Source organism: Pseudonaja textilis, chromosome Z, assembly GCF_049901715.1.
Source record: "Pseudonaja textilis isolate UNSWEBS1 chromosome Z, rPseTex1.2, whole genome shotgun sequence".
NCBI classification, from domain to species: domain Eukaryota; kingdom Metazoa; phylum Chordata; class Lepidosauria; order Squamata; family Elapidae; genus Pseudonaja; species Pseudonaja textilis.
The window spans coordinates 37,410,824-37,431,919 of record NC_142008.1 but is presented as its reverse complement, the minus strand read 5'-3'; the positions used below and the strand labels follow the sequence as shown (position 1 = coordinate 37,431,919).

The 21,096-nt window shown below is 35.2% G+C and overlaps 1 protein-coding gene across 1 annotated transcript; it reads right to left on the bottom strand.

Annotated features, from left to right (window-relative positions):
• Positions 1 to 649: 649 nt before the first annotated feature.
• Positions 650 to 14,919, bottom strand: NPY (neuropeptide Y). The gene is made up of 4 exons (XM_026706227.2): positions 14,693 to 14,919; positions 12,586 to 12,773; positions 3,600 to 3,680; positions 650 to 921 (listed from the first exon to the last, which is right to left on the bottom strand). Exons 2-4 carry the CDS (start codon positions 12,771 to 12,773, stop codon positions 897 to 899), a joined length of 294 nt encoding a protein of 97 aa, XP_026562012.1. The 5' UTR covers positions 14,693 to 14,919; the 3' UTR covers positions 650 to 896.
• Positions 14,920 to 21,096: the final 6,177 nt, after the last annotated feature.

The following is a 21,096-nucleotide window of genomic DNA, read 5'->3' as shown; positions in this document are numbered from 1 at the left end:
CCCCACCCCACAAACCTGCTTTCCAGCTCCGTTGTCTTGTGCAGGGCAACAAAAGAAGACTCAGCCAATCAGCTGGGACTCCAATCAGCGGGGACTCGGGAGACAGAGAATAGATGGGGGCAGGGCCAACCAGAGGTGGTATTGACTGGTTCTCTGAACTACTCAAAATTTCTGCTACCGGTTCTCCAGAACCTCTCAGAACTGGCTGAATACCACCTCTGGTGTGAATACAGCAAAGTAGCACTATCAGCCACTATGCCATGATTCTGACTATGGCAGGGACAACTTGGCTGGCAAGAAAGCTGATAGGCTATTCTCAGTTCTCAGTAGCACTGGAGAGATGTTCTTCCATGTGGACCCACAAAGTTTGGACCTATTGGTGACAGGCTATATTCTACTAAGAAATAACAGATTCTGCAGTAATGTTTAATCTTTGCAAATTAATTATATCTGATTTCTTAAAAAATTATTTCTGTTTTCTTATTTCTTCCACCCCTCCTTCCTGTAGATAATCTTAAAATAGGATATTAGCATGCATTTCTTAATTAGTTGGAATATTCCACTGGAATATTAATAGATTCTTTCCTTCTCATAAAAGTGATACAATATATAGAGTTGTCAAAACAATAAATAATATTCTGTACACAGATTAGAGAAATATGCACTTTCCACATAATTTTATTTTTTTTCAGTTGTGTCATAGGCAGCAAGAGTTATGAAATAAATAATGTTATAGGAATCAATTCTTAAAAGTGAGCCCCTGGACCAAATAGGGAGAAAAAACCTACAGAATTCAGGACAATGACTGCATGCACTGGTGGGTGGACTTCCAAATGATCTTCTACCAATGGCATATGGAATGGAAACCAGGAAAGAATTATGAGGTGTGACACCCATCACCACATTGCAGGATCTTCATACCTACAACAAAAAAGGAAAAGATTCAGATGTCCCTGCAAGAAAATTTAAAAGCTTTATAACCACTAAAGAAAATAGCTAAGTTTAAACTCATTAAGCAATTGAATTGTTAGCCATGTGTGAATAAGTAGAACTTATCTGTTTTTCTTTTTTGCATGCGGGATCATTATCCTAACAATATAATGAATCATTTTTATATTTAAAATGTATTATTTAGTAATACATACCTTGCATAATGATTCTGTAAAAACTATTGAATTATTTCAGACATATTATTTTATATTTTCCTACTGCTCCTTACTCTGGAATAAGTATTAGTAAGTTTAAGAGAATTTAGTCACGCAAGTTACTTTATATTTAGACTCAGTGAATAAATTAAAAATGGAGATATTTTCGACTGATAAATGTTGCTGGATTGCAGTTCTACCAGCTTCAGCCAGCATTTGTAATAGCCAGGGAAATGGAGAACATGGATTCCTTATTCCTGATTCATCATATGAGAGAAAGCAAGTGTCCAACAGCCTATAAATTATGTCCACATCATGATAGATTGTGCAAACACGTACAAAGAAATTACGTGACAGTTTGAACATCTTCTCTGAGATAGATGCTAAATTTTTGGATTCTATTACATAACATAAGTCCTCAATTTTTGGCCTTCCGAGTATACTGCAAATCAAGTTATCAGGATTCTGAGCCAGAATAATTAAATATTCTCAATATTTGCAAGTTAAAGTCTCAAATTTTATGAAGGACACTCAGTTGACAAAAGAAGAACAAGGCAAAGCATTTAGCAGCTTGTATGTATGTGTGTTATCAACTTTTATTTCAAACCAATAAGGGATTGTGATCAGAATAGCTCCAAGGACCACATCAAGGGGCTCAACAATATGCAAAGTAATAAGAAAGTACAATTCAAAGGATCAATTGCAATCAAGATCCTCCTATTATTTCACTTTATAAACATAGGAAGTATATAACACATAGTCTAGCTCTTACTTTTTTGTGCTGATGTTGAAAATCCAAAGATAGGTAATTGCTCTGTTCAACTGAATAAGGTTTCACCAAATGAATAATGCAGTGGGAAAACTTTGTGACTGTGACTGAGCATAATCTTACTGCCACATTTCTCAGATCTGAGTTATAACCTTTATACAAATCTATCCCATCCTATCAGATAGAATGGAGACAGGGGCTTTTTTTTCATGTTTGGGATTACGTTGGCCAGCAACTGATATGGAGGGATTATTGAAAACAACCATTTGCCTTACTGCCTATAAAAACACATAATGAGCAAAGGAGGCTTTTCTTCTGGTATACATCCATTTTCTGTTTTTTTTTTCTCCTTGCCTCTACAAAATAGGAATTCTTTGTCCCACCCTTATCAATTTATACCCATTTATATACAGGGATGAAGAATGCATATTTATTATGGGATATGGCCTTTGTGTGGAAGAAAGGGGGGAAACAGAAGGGCAAGGGGGGGAACAGGAAATGGATATATCCCAGAACATGAATCTCTTCCCATGCAGATAAAAGAAAGAAATTGGGGGAGTATTCAGAGAGAATAACTGCAGAATGATAGCTGCCAATATTTACTATAGTCTGACATTTATAGTTTTACCCCAAACCACTGACATTTATCTGTTGTGCCTATATCCATTTAGAAATAATTTTAAAATTTTGCATTTGAAGAAGGCAAGTTGTTCATTTCTGCAACTTCATTTGAATCTAAGATGGTTGGGAATTAAAGCATTTCTGAATAAGAGATGATATCTCTCTCTTCTTAGTAATGGAAAAAAACTCTTTTCAGATAACACTGATCTACAAGGAGAAAGCCTCAGAAATGAAAGTAGCTTAATTTTGTCAGAATTGGGTCACTAATAAAGAAAAATTAAGTTCTGAGTACTAATTGGTTCCAGTTTCCAAGATAACCTTCAGATCAAAATTGCATCAAAATAATTCAAAATTACGAAGCAGATGTGCAATTATGCTCCATAACTTTTCTGCAAAATGTGATATAGCAATGAGAATGACAAATCATTATACATTTGTCTTTTTATTGATACCAATAATAATAAGCTTTCCATTCATTTATTGGTTTTTCACGTAACATTTTAATGCTTTTTGCATGAAAAATTGACAAGCTTTAACATCAGATTAAACAACAAGCTTCCATTTTTATTCGGTATCTAAACTGCACTTTTTGGCTTTTCTCTTGTGAACTGCAGTAGGATCGTCCCTAGGGAGATTCCAGCAATAATCGGCAAGCATGGATAGACTCCATTTCCTTGATATCTTTTCTCCATGCCTGCAATATCCTGGTGAAATCTCTCCCCATGCTCATCACTCACACCTTCACAGTTCAAAGGAAAATAATCTAAATGCGAATGTAAGAATTGAATTTTCAATGACATGTTTGCACCAAGTGCTTTATAGGACCAATGGAGTGAGATGGGTTCCTTCTTTTTCTTTTCTTTTCCTTTCTTTTCTTTTCAAAGACCAAGTAAGATTTGTTACTCTTCAATGTTTGATACAGAACTGAACATTCCAAAATTGGTAAAATCCCAGATTTGTCCATGTAAAACTTGGGCTTTAAATTAAATATAGTGTAGTCTACAGTGCAAATGAAGTTATAAGCAACTTACAAGAAAAACTACAGAAAGTTACTTTTCTATTACCTAGATCTAGGAATGTTTTCTGTACTTTCTCTCAACAAAAAATCGGTGATCAGTGTCTCTGGGCTGGATCGTTTCCCATATCTGTTAAATGAGTTTAAAAATTAAATTTGTTAGATTTTTTTTAAAGCACCAAACAAGTATGAATATGCACAATTGTCACCCAACATTCCATTGCATATTTATTATTCCAACCATTATAATATATACTGTTTTACAGATCAATTGAAGAAAAATATATAATATATAAGATCTAGTATTAATAACAATTCAGCTTAACTACTAAATGAAAATTAAAACACAATCTAAACATTGTTCCTCCCCCACACGTAATCTACAAAGGTACAATACATAAGATTTCTAAACAAAGGATCTGTATTTAATCCTGCCATCTGCACATAAAAAAAATCCAAGAATACTGGACTCAAAAACTCTTTGAAGACACACTGCTGGTCAGAACTGTTGCATCTTCTGATATGCTGGAATACAACTTCTTCAACTTCAGCCAGTATGGCAGAAAATAATTATACAAAATATATAATACAATACAGTAAAAGTTAAGTATGAGAAGATAAAATTAGGAATGATATGAAACATTAAATGATGATTAAAAGCTTAATGATACAGAACGATCATCATCGTGTCCATAAAACACAACTGAGAAGGAATCAAGCTAATTTTTCTAAATAATTGTGCTACCTTAAAAAAAAGACGATAGCATATTTCTGCTGCTATCTATCCCTGAAGTTGCAGCATATCATTTGACCAAGCAACCTACAGAACCTCATTTTATGGACAGTGAATTAAAATTTAAAGACAGACTTTTAAAAAGAAGTTTTATAAGTTAGGAGATAGAAAAAGGGAAAAATATATGCAATAAAAACTATTCAGTTGCTGCAGAAGAAAGTTCTAGTAAAGCGTACAAAATATCAGCAGATCTAGATTTAGAAATATTGTTTTTGTTGCAATTGTATGCATACTTGTATAGTCAAAGATATTTTTCAGTGTTTCTCTAAAACTTCAAAAGCCAAAGCATGTCTTTCATAAAGAACGTGAAGAGAACCAGCTGCATTATTAAATTGCAAACACGGTATTTTATTTCATTATACAGCTGATTCAAATATTAATCTAGAATGGTCTGTGGCTTGTTTCTGCATGTCTTTCCCAAAATATGGACCAGTGCACCTACCATAAGCAGCAGAGAAATTTAATAATAATGTCCAGGGATTCTATTTGTTTTAAAGAAATGTAACTATAACAAAGGATTTATTGGATTCAGTTAATAAGATGTGTTTAAAAAGATTTATTTTCTATAACTAAATAGTTTGAGCAAAACTGGCATTCTCACATGCCTGAAACTGAGCTCACATCATTTTATTTAAGCAGCTCTACTCTTGCAGTTTTAAGACAACATTTCTTCTTCATCCAAAGCAACAAAGCAAAATAAAAATAGATTCCTTAAGGGTGTCATTTTTATTATGTATCCTTCAAGAGTTAAATCCATTGTTTATATTTGGAAGAGGAAAAACTAGAACATGGTAAAATATTTTTACTATATTGATAGATTTTAATGGAGATATATTTATGCAATGATTACTAGTACAGCATGATGACTTGATGGTTTAAAGACTTCTTTGCATATAAACTCACAATGCATAGGGATAATTTACTCACTCAAAATTTAAAAATGCTCATGTGTCTGCTCATTATCAAGAAATCAGATAAATATATTTGTAAAATATACCATCTCAGCTGTATATTATCAAGAAATCAGGACAACATTTTTGTAAATATAGTTGGTGACTGATAGGAGCTGGCACTAAAACATCTGTATCCCACATGACAAAAATGTGCTTAATATTCAATCTACTAATTAGGCAGGCTTCACCTAATCTGGTACCTTTTGCATGTGGTAGACATTTATTTCCACTGTTCCATGTCAACTTGGATCATTTTAGAAATACCAGGTTGAGAATTAGATGCAATAGCCTCAAAATATGTGAAGCTCATCCTGTTCAGTTAGCAAATGCGAGGGGAGTGTCTTGGTAAAGAGAAGTTAATAATGAATGCTGACCAGCTTTGTAGCTCCTGCTACTAAGTAAAAATTAGTTCTGAATTTTTCTTTCTCAAGAATCTCATATTAGTCTTAAGAGTCCAGAGTCTCTCATCTGTCGAAGCTGCTTTTTGGAAGCTTTAGAGCTATTAAAGAAAAAGACTATGGGCATAGAAAGTAATTACATTGAATTGCTAACATTTTACCCACTATAATTGTGTTTTTCAACATTATGCCTTTTGGAAAACAATATGAAAAGTCATTCCCCCCCCAAAAAAAAAAATAATGGAAGAGCTAATGTGCCATTGCAAAAAGATATGGAACATAACAGTAATTTCATTTCTCATTGTTTAATCACAAAGTTGGCTTTTAAACTCATCTGTCAAAATCCTTGCTAATATTTGTGGTGAGGGTGATAGAATACAGACTCTAGCCTGACATGATTTGCCAGATGTTTCTTATTAGTATTAAGTTAGTTTCCAAACTGATCAGTTAGACACAGATCAGGAAGAATGTTCTGAATCCTACAGATGCATAAGAGTGTGTCAGAGGGTCAAACAATCCTGGGGATGAATCTTCCCCCCAAAATTCTTTCCCACAGTGAGAAACACTTAGAATCTGCCAATCTCAAGTCAGCAAATAATGGGCTTTTTTGTTTTTTTTTCAAAAGAACAGAAAAGAATAGACTGTTTGAAACTTAGCAGAAATTCTCCCCCACCTCCATTTCTACAGAGCCGGGTAACATACTGATTAAAAGTTTAGATAATAATTTTCTTTCAGATTTTTGTACCCATTTTGCTCTATATTTGCTACTTTATTGTTTATTTATTTAAGAAATTGTACATTCCTTCTTTTCTCAGAGAATTTCTACATATAAATCTTAACACATGGAAATTGCTTATTGCACACAGGATGCTTTCCTGTAAATGTGTTCTTCATTATCAGTAGTGGTTGGAATGCACATTGTTGCATTTTTTACAGATTTTATTTTTTCTCATCAAAACGTAAACAAAGTATTTCATGCTACTGAATATAAATTAGTTCAATTTCAAGGATTTTTTCAAAGTGAGTGTTCAGTGTAACAGTGATTTTTTCATTAATTCAGTTATTTTTCTTAACTGACTTGACTGCAGCATTCTTAAAGTTTACAATAATTTAATTTTATCTAGCCTGATAAAAAGTTCCTGCCATACATACACACACACACACACACATATTACAAGGGTACTATTGCTTCATATGTGAACTGGAATATACCAGATTTAGTTGTTCTGTAGAAGTTTCCTGTACAGGAACATCAGAACACTTTGCTAGGATTTTTATTTGAGGATTCATTACACATGCCATTAGATACTTCTATGCCAGCTACTTTGGCTTTGCTTGGTTTTATTTCTAACTTCTACATCTAGAATAACATTTTTGTTATAACATATTAATTTTGTTTTCTAGAAATCTCTACGTACAGATCTGTATAACTCTGATAAACAAAAATAATTTTAGCAGCTGGAATTTATATTTTTTAAAATAGAATAATGACAAAAGCTTACTTTCAACTTTCCAGCCACTTTTGGAAGAACCGTGATGCAATATTACTCTCTACCTAATAGGCCTGTTCATGTCTTAAAACTCTCAGTCCATCCAAAAATAGAACAAGGCAGGCACTGGTCTATGATCAATTATACTTTTTTCTTCTTTCTCTTCTTTTTCCATTTATTTATTTGTAAATTTTATTGGCTGCGCATCTTACTCATGGTACTTAACATTTTATCAAAAGTAATAATAATGATGTATCTTATTAAACTCAAATGATATAAATTGTAGAGAATATTTCAGAAAATATTAGGAATGTCCTCTCATACAGAAGAGCTGGTGATGTTGAAAAATTACCCTTGAATACTTTTGGACATTTCATTACAAACTGATGGATCATCAGTTTGAAAGACTGCCTTTATATCCTTAGATCAAGACTGTGATGGGGGAAACTATTCAAAGATCACTTCATGGCATCCTACTTCTGATCTCTTCCACCTCTGTTGTCATTGACCAAGCAACAACAGAAGTAAACCTGAAGTATAATTTAAAACCAGCTGCATGATCTGGAATCAGTCACTCTGTATCAGCCCAAATTGTGATCAAGTTGTGACAAGCCGTATGAAAAACAAAAACCCCAACTGCAACATATATTGATAACTTCATTGTAAGAAGCAGAAACCCACAATTAAGAATTTTATTTCAATACTTGTTCTAGATATAATTTTAAGTGTAATCAAGCAGAATTCAAATACTTCAAGCAAGTCATTGCACGGTATGCTGCTTTGTATTGTAGTTCTGTGCAAACCTTGCACAGTGGCTTATTAAATAATCAAGGTTCAGCACCAGCGAAGGCCATCATAGTGATAAAAGGGATCTTCTTACATGTATACTTTAACATTTTGAAACATCACAATCAATTTCTTATGTTTGCATTTGTGTAGAACTATCCTATCCAAGAAACAATTCTGATTTGTTTTATATTCATGTACAACAACATAATACAAGAATCAGAGTAAGGCTACAGAGAGCAATAACTGCTGATTGGAAAATGACAATACTTTATAGGAATTGTTTGCTGTTTCATGCATGATATATTGGTCTATAGAATAGCCTTGCTTCAATTCTGGGCAATTAAAAATGCTTTGGAAAAATGTAACGGAACTTTGTTTTTGCAAAATATAACTTCAGCAAGATTATTGTATGCACAAAGATGGAAAGATTCAGCATTAGCACAATGGAGGAATGGTTGGTCAAGATGACAGAACTTGCTGCGTTCTGACTTCTTGGATCTGAGACAAGACAGTATCTACATTTATTTTTGACTTGAAATCCTTTATACATTGTGAAACCAAAAAAAGGGAACATGATTTAAGATTTCAATGATTAGAATAACAGAAAGAAGAGAACTATGTTGTAACTGTAGGGTAAGAAGTAAATTTATAATTGTACATACAGCTGCTTTAAAGAAGATCAAAAGTATTTCTCAGTATCTTTTTTCTTTTTCAATTAAAGCTTTCTGTCCAATTTATTTTTTGAACTTTATATTAATTTGTATTTATTTTTTACTTTCTCTTTAGAAAACTTTTAATAAAAAATAGACCAAAATGCTGAAAGAAAAAAAAATTCAATTCAATTTCTGAAATCTTTTTAGCCATTTTACTGTACAATCATTTATGTGTTTGCTAAAACAACTTCAATGAGTAATATTATCCTCCAAGCTTCTAATTCAATTCTTTCTAGTCTAAGAGTCCAGAGTAAGTAAAAAAAAATCTAATAAAATCTTATTTGTTCTGAACTGTAAATCAATTAGTGGTTGAGTCCAACTGGACTATATTATAATCAATTCTTGGATCTAAATGGGATATCTCATATCCAGTTGAATTATAATATTAAACCATTAAAAGGGAGAGATTTTACTTCTGAATTTCACTTCTATTATTTAATTTATAACATTGAAATATTAAAATAATCCATAGAACTAGTATGTTTCCCTCTTTTCTTAAGACTTTTCTTCAAAAGTTAATTCCAATATATATGCATCTAAAGATCTTCTTCTGAACTAATTCTTTTACAATATGCAGTCTACTTTTTAATTAAAACTTGGAAATCTCAGAACAATATATAAAACATGACAGCCATTTTAAAAAATACATCCAACAGTTTAAATCTTGATTGATCTCTCTAGAGTGAACTGTTCAGAAATCTCTGGTTTTAATGGGTCTACTCTTGTTATGACTTAATCTCAATCCTTTAAAGTGACATTTATTCACTAATAAATACATGCAGCATGTATGCCCTTCCTTGTAGCATCCTTTGAATTCTAACTTTTATTTGACAGGCTGTCCAATCCATGTTTATTTTAAGGAAATAGAATCATAAGGGAGAAAATGGGGATGGAAGTTGCACCTCTACAATCAATTGAAAGGGATAGTGTATAAATCAACTGATTAATCTCCATCACAAAGTATTGTATTTAAATTTCAATTCTAATAAATTATAGGTATATTTTATGTGTAAACAGCATGTAAAATTTATATGCAAATAACATCACATTTTTGACATTGAATAGGTAACCTTCAACTTACGACCAAAATTGAAACAAGAATTCCTGTTGCTAGGCAGGATACTAATTTTGCCAATTTTACAACCTCCTTGCCACAGTTATGTGAATCATTACAGTTGTTAAATAACCCAGTTGTTAAGTGAATCTGGCTTCCCCATTGATTTTCCTTGTCAGAAGTTTGCAAAAGGAGATCGCATGACCCCAAGCACTGAAATCATCATAAATAACACCAGTTTCCAAGTGCTGAATTTTGATCACATGACCATGGGAATTCTGCAACAGTCGTAAATATGAAAAATGATCATAAATCGCTGTTTTGGTGCCATTGTAACATTAACAGAGACTCAACAAATGGTTGTAAGTCAAGGACTACCTATATTTTTCTTTTTGCACTGAAGAATCCACACTATCCAGCAAATATGTAAGAGGAAATCCAGACACTTTTAAGATAAAAATACCCTTAAGCAGTTATTTAAACAAAGATAGTATTCCATTTGAATCATTCAGTCCATAGGATCTGTTGGGTCCATTTTATATAGTCTTTTTATGCACAAACACAGACACAAGTCAAGTATTATAAAAAGATATAAAATTATTTTATAGGAATATGTTTTCAGTTGACTAATTTCTATGTTATAAATATAAATAGTTAAATAACATTTTGGCATACAGAGATTCACTATTAATGATACAAGTGTGAATATATGTACTAAAAAGTCTATTTACACATTGTGTCTACTGGAACATTCCCAGAAAATTATATAAAGACTCGGTGCCCAAAATGAGCAAGAAAAACTTTCTGCCCGGTCTTAAAATGCAAGCCGTAAGAATCATCATTCACATATAAAATTCCTTAAGATTCTTACAATGCTAAGATCTGACATAGTTCCCATTTATTTCTGCCACTTTTATCATAACTGTTAGAATTATTTGAGGTTTTTCTCCTGTTACCTAGTAAAAAAAATTGGGTGGGGATCTGCTGATCAAACCAAAGTTGTGGAGAAGTTGGATAATAATTTTTATTTGTTTAATTTTTATCTTCATATTTACTTCCTAAAAAAAAAGAAAGTGATACACAGAAATTCATAGATAAAAGTGTGGGAGCAGGATCAACTTAGAGAACAGAGATGGGTGTATACAGTTCATGAGCTGCCTTTATTCATATGGTCTCCTGAGTGCCAGTATTCAACTTTATTGAAAAAAATTTAAGCAATGTACCTCAGCACTGATACATTCATTAAAATAATCTCTCCAACCAATGTTCAGTATTAGGGTCATAGTTCCTCATCTACAACATACTTGCATCTGAAAATTTTAGATAAAGCAGGGGATAGATCTTATTCTTTACTTCCACAATATGAACACATAAAATTCTTCTTGCTCTCTTTGCTTTTTTCTCGTAAGAGTTTGCTTAGGATTGATAGGCTCAAATGCCATTAACTTTTATTTTCAAAAGTTCAAACTCCATTTATAGTGACAGCTCCACATTGGGCTGATGATGGCAAAGTGAGGTCAAGCAAGAACAAATAAAAAATCTGATCTTTTTCTACATTCTTAAGAATGGGCACTCTGTTAGCCTGTTGCAGTAAAGACAACAGTCTTACAACACCATAAAGAATAACACATTTATTATTGCATACATGTTTATGGTCTAGAAAGCTGATAGAATGAACTCCAACTGGCAAAAGCATATAAAAAGGGATTGCATTTCATCATGATATAAGATTGATTTTCTTCCTTCTGATAGTGCATGCTTAGAGTCAAACAGCTATGCACCATGATTTGAGCAAGATTAACAAAATCAGATAGATTAACGTAAAGTAATAATAGAACTATTACAGGGTTTATATAATTCTTTTTTCCTTGAAATATCCTCTATTTTCTAACTTATACTTCGTTGCTTTGAAAATTATTAAAGGGTAATTTAAGTCTTTAATAATTGCAAGGTGACTGATTTTAGGTGATGCTTTTTATTGTTGTACAGTGTATCTTTCCACATTCAGAAGCTACCTGGCTATTCATACTTCCTAATCTGAAAAAAGTCCCATTGGAAGAATCTAATTCCAGTATAAATCAGGGAGGCTGCAGAGGTTGGGGGCTGTTACAAAAAAAGTAAATGAAAATACATAGATCCATCACAAGTTTGACCCCCAATACAAAGATATTTTCTTTATTCCATATGCTAGCCCAGCTTTGATTATTGGACAGTCAAAGTTATTAAGAAAGAGAGAGGGAAGGAATAGTGAAATTTACAGCTCTATCTCACTGCTGTTGGAGAGAAAAATGGATCCATGCCTATTTTTAAAAAAAAAACAATGGACCACAATGGGCCTCACTTAATATATTTCCACCACCATTGAGATAAAATCAATGCCACACGTTTTGAATATTGGCTTGCAATAGTATTGAACTTTGTTACTTTTTATTACAGTTTACCTGAAAAGAAAATTCAAGAATACAATCAGTTAGGATTGGCAATCTCTAGATTCCTTAAAATAAAGGACAAAGTTAACAGGGAAGTCTCATGGTTTGTAAATAGTGTTTTCAGACAAAAACAGTGTGCTTAATAGTTTCATAGGAAGGAAATTTCACCAGGAACAACTAATCTAGTTTCATTTGAGAAACATACATTTGGAACAATTCTCCATTTTTTCTGCATAATTGAATAGGAAATACAAGTTATATAAGATCTAAATGGCACTATGTTCAAATTCTTTCATTTTCTTATATGGAGGAAATTGGTAAAAAAAAATCTTTATGAAGACAATGCAAGATTTAAAAAATACAATAAATAATCCTATCATAGCCTGCCCCCTTTTTACGCTGAATGTTACCCTTACCTTTGCCGTGTTATGAGGTTAATGTAATGCCTCAATGCTGAGTAGTACCTGGCCATATCTTCCGCAGGTGCATCCTCACCAGGGCTGTCTGGTTTAGAGGGATAAGCTTCTGCCAATGTTCCCAGACAGATCAGCAAGCACAGGGCAAGTGTCATCATGGAAAGCCACAACCGCATGGTCCCCTGCATCTGTAGGAAAACAGGAAATTGCAGGGAGGAGGCAACCAAAGGATTATTTCAATATTTCTCTATTCTTTTTCCTTCAGAAAGGAATGGAAGATGTGTGGTTACAAATTCCTTGCCCTCACAAAGATTTTTAGAAGAAGAAGAAGTTCATTCAGCTCTATCAAGTCACCATCTGTGATTGGCTTATAAGTTCACATAAGTAGATAAATAAAGAAATAAAATTATTTGTCCAGAGGCCTCTTTCTAAAACTAGAAGATGGATGGATGGAAATTTGCCTCTGTTGCTTGGAGAAATGCTTCTGTAACCTTATTAGCTTGCATGCTAGCCCCCCCGTAATCATTTAATGTGGAGAGGGAACCTGTTTGTGGCTTGGCTTTAGTGCTTTGCAAATTGCTATGAGGTTATTTTGGTTCATGAGCAGTATAGATCTCTTTTAAGTAAAAAGAAGAAAAAATATCATTCCTCTGAACTGCAGGGATGAAATTATGTTCTGAGGAGAAATTTAGGAAGGCACTTGTATGAAATTCCTTTCCTGATTCCTTTTGTAATGGCGGTTATTTTAAAATATTCAAAACCTTTTCCTTTGTGGAAACTGGGAGGTCTACACCCTATTATATCACTCAAAAAGGCAAAGTACAGCTATTCCATCTTTTTCTTCATTAATGGATTTGCCCTAAAAAGAAAAATAGGATAGAAGAAACAATAGGTTTACAAACAAAACATCATTATAGAGGGCTGTAAAGCACTGTGAAGTGGTATATAAGTTTAAATGTATTGCTATCATGGAATCACCTTTCCTACCATGTTCTATCCATATGGCACAGGATTACAGAATAAAAATATTGTGTGAATTTGTCTAGATCTTCTTATGGATAAGTTTCATTTTTTAAAAAGATGCCCAATTTTTACATGTCGTTTATAAAATTCAGCTGAAAACTTGCTAAATTTGCAGCTTGGTGCCAAATTAGATGCATAACAATGAGGCACTGAAAATCTCAAATCACCCCTAATTCAGGAATGCTTAAAACTGAGCTTTAGGATTTGTGTCTGAATACTCTCCACACACAACACACATACCTTTCCTTCCTCTGTGAAAATGGAAAAATTAACACTGGGGTCCTGTGATGAAAAACAGATGTGGGTTTACCACTTACTGCCCAACAAATCCTCCCCCAACCACACAGAAACCAATATAATCCAAAATTATTATATAATCCAGATGTTACATTCTTTTGAAAGTCTTGTTTATTTTATTGGGACTTGTTGGCTTGTTTTCAAATTATTTTAACTTTTCCACATGAACTACTGATAACAAAGGAATTGAAATTTCCTGAAAAGGAAAAAGAGGAGGGGAATATTTCTCTGGAAAGAAGTAGAAATAAATCGATGAAGATTCTCAGGATTTCTTTTCTTTGGGTTTGAAACATTTCGCTGCTTAACCAACTAATCAGTTAGAAGAAGCTCCTTGGATAAGCAGCGAAATGTTTCAAACCCAAAGAAAAGAAATCCAGTTGCGTTGCTATGACTAAGCTCTCAGACTAGGGGAAATAAATGTATATTAGGAGCAGGCGGCGCGTCTTTCTTAAATACCCGGGTCCTGTGAAGCGAAGTGACAGGGATAAAAGTTCAAAAGGAACTTAGCCGCACTCTTCCACCGCAGCATTGCGCGGGAAAAAGTGGCGAACTTTCAAAGCGCAATAAAGGGGCGCTGGATGGAAAGCAGCTTTCTTCAGAAGGAACTGGTTGCCGAAGAAAAGGAGGAGCCCTCGGTCTGAAGGAACCCAAAGGGGACAGAAAAGGTAGTAGGCATCGGGGAAACTCAATCCGATCGAATTTCCCGCGAGTAGACGCGACTCTTCCTATAAAGGAGAAGAAAGGAGCGAAAAGAAAGCGGTGAGATTCGGGACAGGCGCCTGCTCACCTTTTGTGTTGTGTGAGACTCTCGCTTGTTCTGCCTCTCCTGGATCGGTATTGGCCGCTTTTCCTCACCAATGGCTCAGTTTTCCCAATGTGGGGCTGCGCGCCTCGGCGAGGGTATTTTATGTCTCCTCCGGAAGGCAGGAGGGGCCTCGGGCGATCGCGCATGGGTGACTTCAAATCCGCCCCCCTCCTCGCCCGCGGTTTTCTTCTGTCCCGCGTTTGGCGTTGGAGGCTGCTTCAGCTCTTGGTGCTGTCTTGGGAGGGGGCGCAAAGCTGTTGAGTCAGAGGCTCTTCTCCTCCCGGCCGCTATTGGACAATTTTAAGTGAAACGAACAAATCTAAAAAAATATTTTTCTCCGATTTTCTGCCGAGCGATACATTTTCTTAAGGCTTCGGCAGATCCACTGCTCTCTCTGGGGAACTATTGAATCCAACAGTTGAGCCGAAGAACCTTCTTAGGTGAGAAGCGAAATGTCTTCAAAGAAATTATTAACTGTATTAACTCGACTTTATTAGTAGTATTAACTGGATCCTAAACGAATGTACAACCGAACCCATATATGCAAACTTCTACAATGCTGTAACAAATCTGGGACTGGAACAACTAGTAGCCAACAACACTAGACTTAACAACTGCCTTGATCTCATCTTCTGCAACAGTTTGAATTCAATTTACAGACTACAAATTAATGAACCCTTTTCCACAGTATGGTTGACTTTTGTCTCAGCATATATCCTCACAAAAATCACCATAACAACAGGTTCCCCAATTATAACTTCAAAAAAGGCAACTTTGATCTTAGACAATGATCTCTCATCTCTTGATTGGCAAATTCTATTCACTGGATGAAATACTGTTGAAGACCATTACAACATATTTTTACTTGAAGTCAAAAGAGTCATCAAATCATATGTACCAATAACAACTCCCAAAACCAGAAAAAACCAATTACCCATAACAATAAGGAAGCTCCAATCCAAAAAGAAATCCCTTTGGCGGAAAAACAAATCTGGTCATGTTGCCAACTTTAAAAGCCAATACAAAAATTTATGCCTCCAGATAAAGACTGAATGCACCAATTATCACATTAAACAAGAGGAAAACCTACGCGCCAATTCCACCCGCGCTTTCTACGACTTTGTAAATAACAAAAGACTCAAGGTCCATCCCACCCCTGAAAGGACCTAATGGTAAAGACTGCAATGATGACATCATTAAAGTCAACCTCTTTAACACATTCTTTGGCTCAGTATTTGTAAACAGCAATGGATCATGCCCAATATTTCCTAGTCGAACCACAGACTACAATGATCTAATACATCTCGATTTTACAGAAGACAATGTTGAAAAAGCATTACTCAATCTAAAACCATCCCTATCTATTGGACCGGATGGAATATCTGCCTATTTCTTTAAAAGTCTATTGACTGCCATAGCTGAACCTCGAAGCATAATCTTTGAAAAATCTTTCAGGACCAGCTCCTTGCCTAACCTATGGTCACTGGCCACGGTCATCCCCATCTTCAAAAAGGGAGACCCCAGCCTAGTTGAAAATTACAGACCAATCTCTTTATGTTGTATCACCTGTAAAGTCATGCAATCAATTATTAACCAATCCATTATCCTCCATTTAGAGACAAACAACCTACTTTCTAATAAACAATTTGGTTTCAGAAAAAAACTATCCTGTAATCTGCAACTCTTACACTGCAAAAACATATGGACTACAGAACTTGACCAGGGCAAAGCAATTGATGCAATCTACATAGATTTCTTCTGTAAAGCCTTTGATTCAGTGGTACATGACAAACTACCCCTAAAATTAAAATCTTATGGTATCTCTGGACACCTGCATAACTGGATAAAAGCATTCCTGTCAAACAGGCAACAAATGGTCAAAATTGGGAGTGTCCTATCAAATTCTGTACCTGTCAACAGTGGTGTCCCCCAGGCAGCGTTCTAGGACCAACTCTCTTCATACTCTACATAAATGACCTCTGTGATCATATTAAGAGCAAATGCGTTCTTTTCGCTGATGATGTAAAGCTATTCAACACCACTGACAATACTGCTAGCCTTCAAAAAGACCTCAACTGTGCATCAGAATGGTCAAACAAATGACAACTTCAAATCTCAACAAATAAATGCTCTGTCTTACATGTTGGCAAAAAAAATCAGAAAATATTATACAAGCTGAATAGTCAAGACCTTGTTGATGACCAAAACTTTGTCAAGGACCTTGGAGTACTCATCTCAAATGATCTAAGTGCTAGAGCCCATTGTAACTACATAGCCAAAAAGGCATTAAGAGTTGTAAACCTAATCCTGTGTAGCTTTTTCTCCGATAATATCACTCTACTATCTAGAGCATATAAAACATTTGCTAGACCAATACTTGAATACAGATCATCAGTCTGGAACCTGAATTACATATCTGATATTAATACAATTGAGAAAGTCCAGAAATATTTCACAAGAAGAGTTGTCCACTCCTCTAATCGTTGCAGAATATCTTATGCCACCAGACTTGAAATTTTAGACCTAGACAACCTAGAACTACACCGCCTTCGGTTCAATCTAAGTATAGTACATAAAATTATATATTGCAATTTCCTACCTGTCAATGAATACTTCAGCCACAACAATACAAGAGCACACAATAGATACAAACTCAAGGTAAACTGCACCAAACTTGATTGCAGGAAATACGACTTCAGCAACAGAGTGGTCAATGTCTGGAATACTTTACCTGACTCTTTGGTTTCTTCCCCAAACCCCAAAAACTTTAACCTTAGACTGTCTACCATTGACCTCACCCCTTTCCTAAGAGGTCTGTAGGGGGCGTGCATAAGCACACCAATGTGCCTACCGTCCCTGTCATACCGTGTTTTTTTTTTTCCGTATTTGTATCCATTTCGTATATTCATAATCGCTTGACAAAATAAAAGAAATTAAAAATAAATAAAAAATCAAGAAAAAAACGCCTTTGAGGCAACTATAACCTGGATGGCTGAGAATCTCCATAGACGTTTAACTATTGAATCCAAACTTTTGAGGCAGGATAGGTCTTGAATTCATCTTTCCACCGGCCTCCCTGCTTTCATCTGTTTTGACTGTGTGTAACTACATTCTCAACCCTGCCCTTCGGGGAACCCAACATTATTGAAAGGTCCCAGTGTGATATGGCTGGGTTCTATTGTGCAACACAGTGGGATACATGAAGGTCTGGAATAGATCCCCCAAAGTCAGGAGAGATGACATTTGACAGGGGATCAGGCTCCCATAGGCTGTACACTTCAAAGGGGTAGTTTCTGCAGGAGTGCAGTAAGAACTTGCATTCTGTCTGGTCCCTCGGAGGTAGCATCGTGATTGGTCACTACAGGCTGATCTGATTGGCTAGTAAATGGGCTGCCGCAATTGGCCCAGCCAAGCGTGGCAAACTCAAATCGCCTTCATTGGCTGCCTGGCCGCAGCCAGCCCTATATAAGGGCCTGCTGCGGCTGGGATATTTCGCTCAGATCTGAAGTCACTAATAAAGAGCTGTTATTGTTATCTGAGTCTTGTCTCCGTTCTTGGACCCATCCTCCCAGATCTAACATGTACCATCAATGTTAGTATCAACTCTTAGTGATCATATACTGTAGATCAATTTTTTTCTATGAAAATCTGTCCTCAGTCAAACCTTTCATTGGCGCACTAATTGAATTCATCCACATTATCTCCTTTTCTACCATCCTACCTTTCCCAGAGATTTGGACTTTTCAATGGACCTGGGTCTTCATATAATGTGTTCAGAATGATACAGTTCTACCTCGGTAATCATAAATTTGTTCTGGGAGAAATGACGAATACTAAAAACAAGTACCAAACAAACCATGTGGCTAATGCATCACCCTTTGTTTCAGTTGAAAATGGTAGTGCATCACCAGGCAGCCAACACTGACAAGCTCTAGCTTGCATGTCAAGTACCAAACAAACTGGAACAAAATTTTCATATCAAAATGTGTTAAGTACCAAATTCAATAAATTTCAAAGCACTGAGTACTTGAGTACTGAGGTATGTTTGTAGTTTCCAAAACATGGTAGCTTGAGCCAACTGGTATGATCTACAGAATATTTTTGGCAGAGGTAAGGATTGTGCTTATTTGGTAAAATATATCAAAGGGTGTACATGATTAAGGTGATTTGTGATAATAGATGTGGAAAGGGAGAAACTGTTTAGAATGAAAGTGACATTTTTTTAAAGCCAATTTATAGTTATTTATGTTGATTATCCTATCATCCAACTTCCTGTTATCCATGCTTAAATCCCAAATTTAGGACACACCAAAAAGATCAATATATTTTTCCCATTTTTAAAAACTTAATGGAACATTATGCTACATTACAATGACCTTAGATGGATTAATTTATAGCAAAAAGAGTTGTTAAAAGGATGAAATGTCATAAGAATTGCCTTTGGGCAAGATATCAGAAAGAAAGAAAGAAAGAAAGAAAGAAAGAAAGAAAGAAAGTGGGGGGGAGGGAGGGAGGGAGGAACCAAGTAAGTAAGTTGTAGGAAAGCCTTACTGAGAGTTCAGCTTCCTCATCTTTTATTCCAAAATTCCCAACTCCAGCAAAAACCAGTCCTGGAGATTTCCCTTTCCCTAGTAAATGTCTCATGGATCTGTGTGTATCTTCCAAAAAAGCACAGGACAAAAAAAAATACTTCAAAATAATTGAAGTAATAACTACTGATTAAAATTAATTGCCTGTAAAATAAAGTACCCCCATTAATTGGTCCCCAGGTGCATATATCAGCCATTTTGTTCCGCATATAGAAACACACAAACATATATAACACTGCCTTTTCTTCTTCCACAGGCTCGAGATGGGATAAGAGAAAGGATTTAATGCACTGGGAAGAAAGAAAATTAACCCGTGAAACTCATTATCACAAGATGTGCTAATGGCCATTTCCTTGAATAGCTTTAAAATGGAATTGCGTGAATTTGTGAAGGGCATGTTTATTATGAGCCAGTAGTACCGATCTACTGAGGAATATTTGCAGGGGAACATTATTAGCAGGAGAGGGATGGTCTCCAGTCTCATTTGCAGGCAGCCCAGAGGCATTTAGTGATGGTGGAAACAAAAAGACTAAACTGGACTCTGATCTGATCCAGTAGAATTTTTTGATTCTGTGGAAAGAAAAAGGAGGCAACAAAATTGAAGCAGAAATAGAGAAAGAAACAAAAGAGGGAGAAGGCCTGCTTAGGCATTATTAAAACATTGCACTGATGTTCAGCAACCTTAATTAGAGGAAGTATGTAAGAATTTGCAAGATTGTTGAGACCTGCTTTAGTGGGAGCTGAGTATTTTAATTCAGAACTTCTATTGCATTACAGGTATGGCAAATCAATACACTTAAAGAAAAACACTTGAAAAACAGGGCTCTGTACATGTATAGAAGGGAAGATTGTGAACTTTTTAAGATGAATTTTTTCCCACCAATTTCCTTTTAAGTGATGAGAGCAGGTGTTTGCTTAAATGCAAAAATCTGCCACTGCCAAGGGAAGTTTAGTTCTAAGATATTAGATTGAAAAGTTTGCCCACTGGCTTCCAGTTATAGAAACCAGGCTTCTAGTGCCATGTTAATTTACAGAAACCATCACCCATTTTAAGTTACCCCAGATTCTCAGGCACCATGACTACATAGAGATATGACCCTTGGTAGCACAGTGGCTAAAGTGCAGTATTGCAGGCAGATTCTTCCCACAGCTTGGAGTTCTATCCTGATGGAACTCTAGGTTGATTTCCATCCTTCTAAGCTGAGTCAAAATGAGGACCCAGATTGTAGGGGGACATTTGCAAATAATGCTTACATTGTAAACCACCTAGAGTGCTGTAAAGCATTATGGGGCTATATATAAGCCGATTGCTATTACTAAATCAAGCTGCGAAAGCTAGTTTTCTCTTTCAAAGCCATTCTAATATGTTTGTGCCTACAGAGTTGCACTGGTTATTTTAGAGGGATATCTTGGTATCTGGGGATTTATTCATTACCATCTATGGATGGTTTTGTCTATGCTTACCTGATGTGGGGCACCATAATCTTCCAGCTAGGCAAATCTTCCTTGTGTACATCTCTGTTCAGTTCTTCTACTTCTAGCTAAGATGTCTTCATTTTTAAAGAAAACATTAAGCTACTTGGTCATCATAGTTAATTTTGATAGTTATCTCAGGGTTTTTCAAGACCTTTGGTTGATGTATTTCTGATCAAATGGAAGCAGCCAATTCCAAACACTTAGTACATCAATATAAAGCTTTTACACTTCCAAGTCTTAATTTTTAAAGAAGAATATCTACCTTACCTGCAGTATTGATTCATTGATTTGTATTTCGAGGTAGTATTTTTAAATAACTTA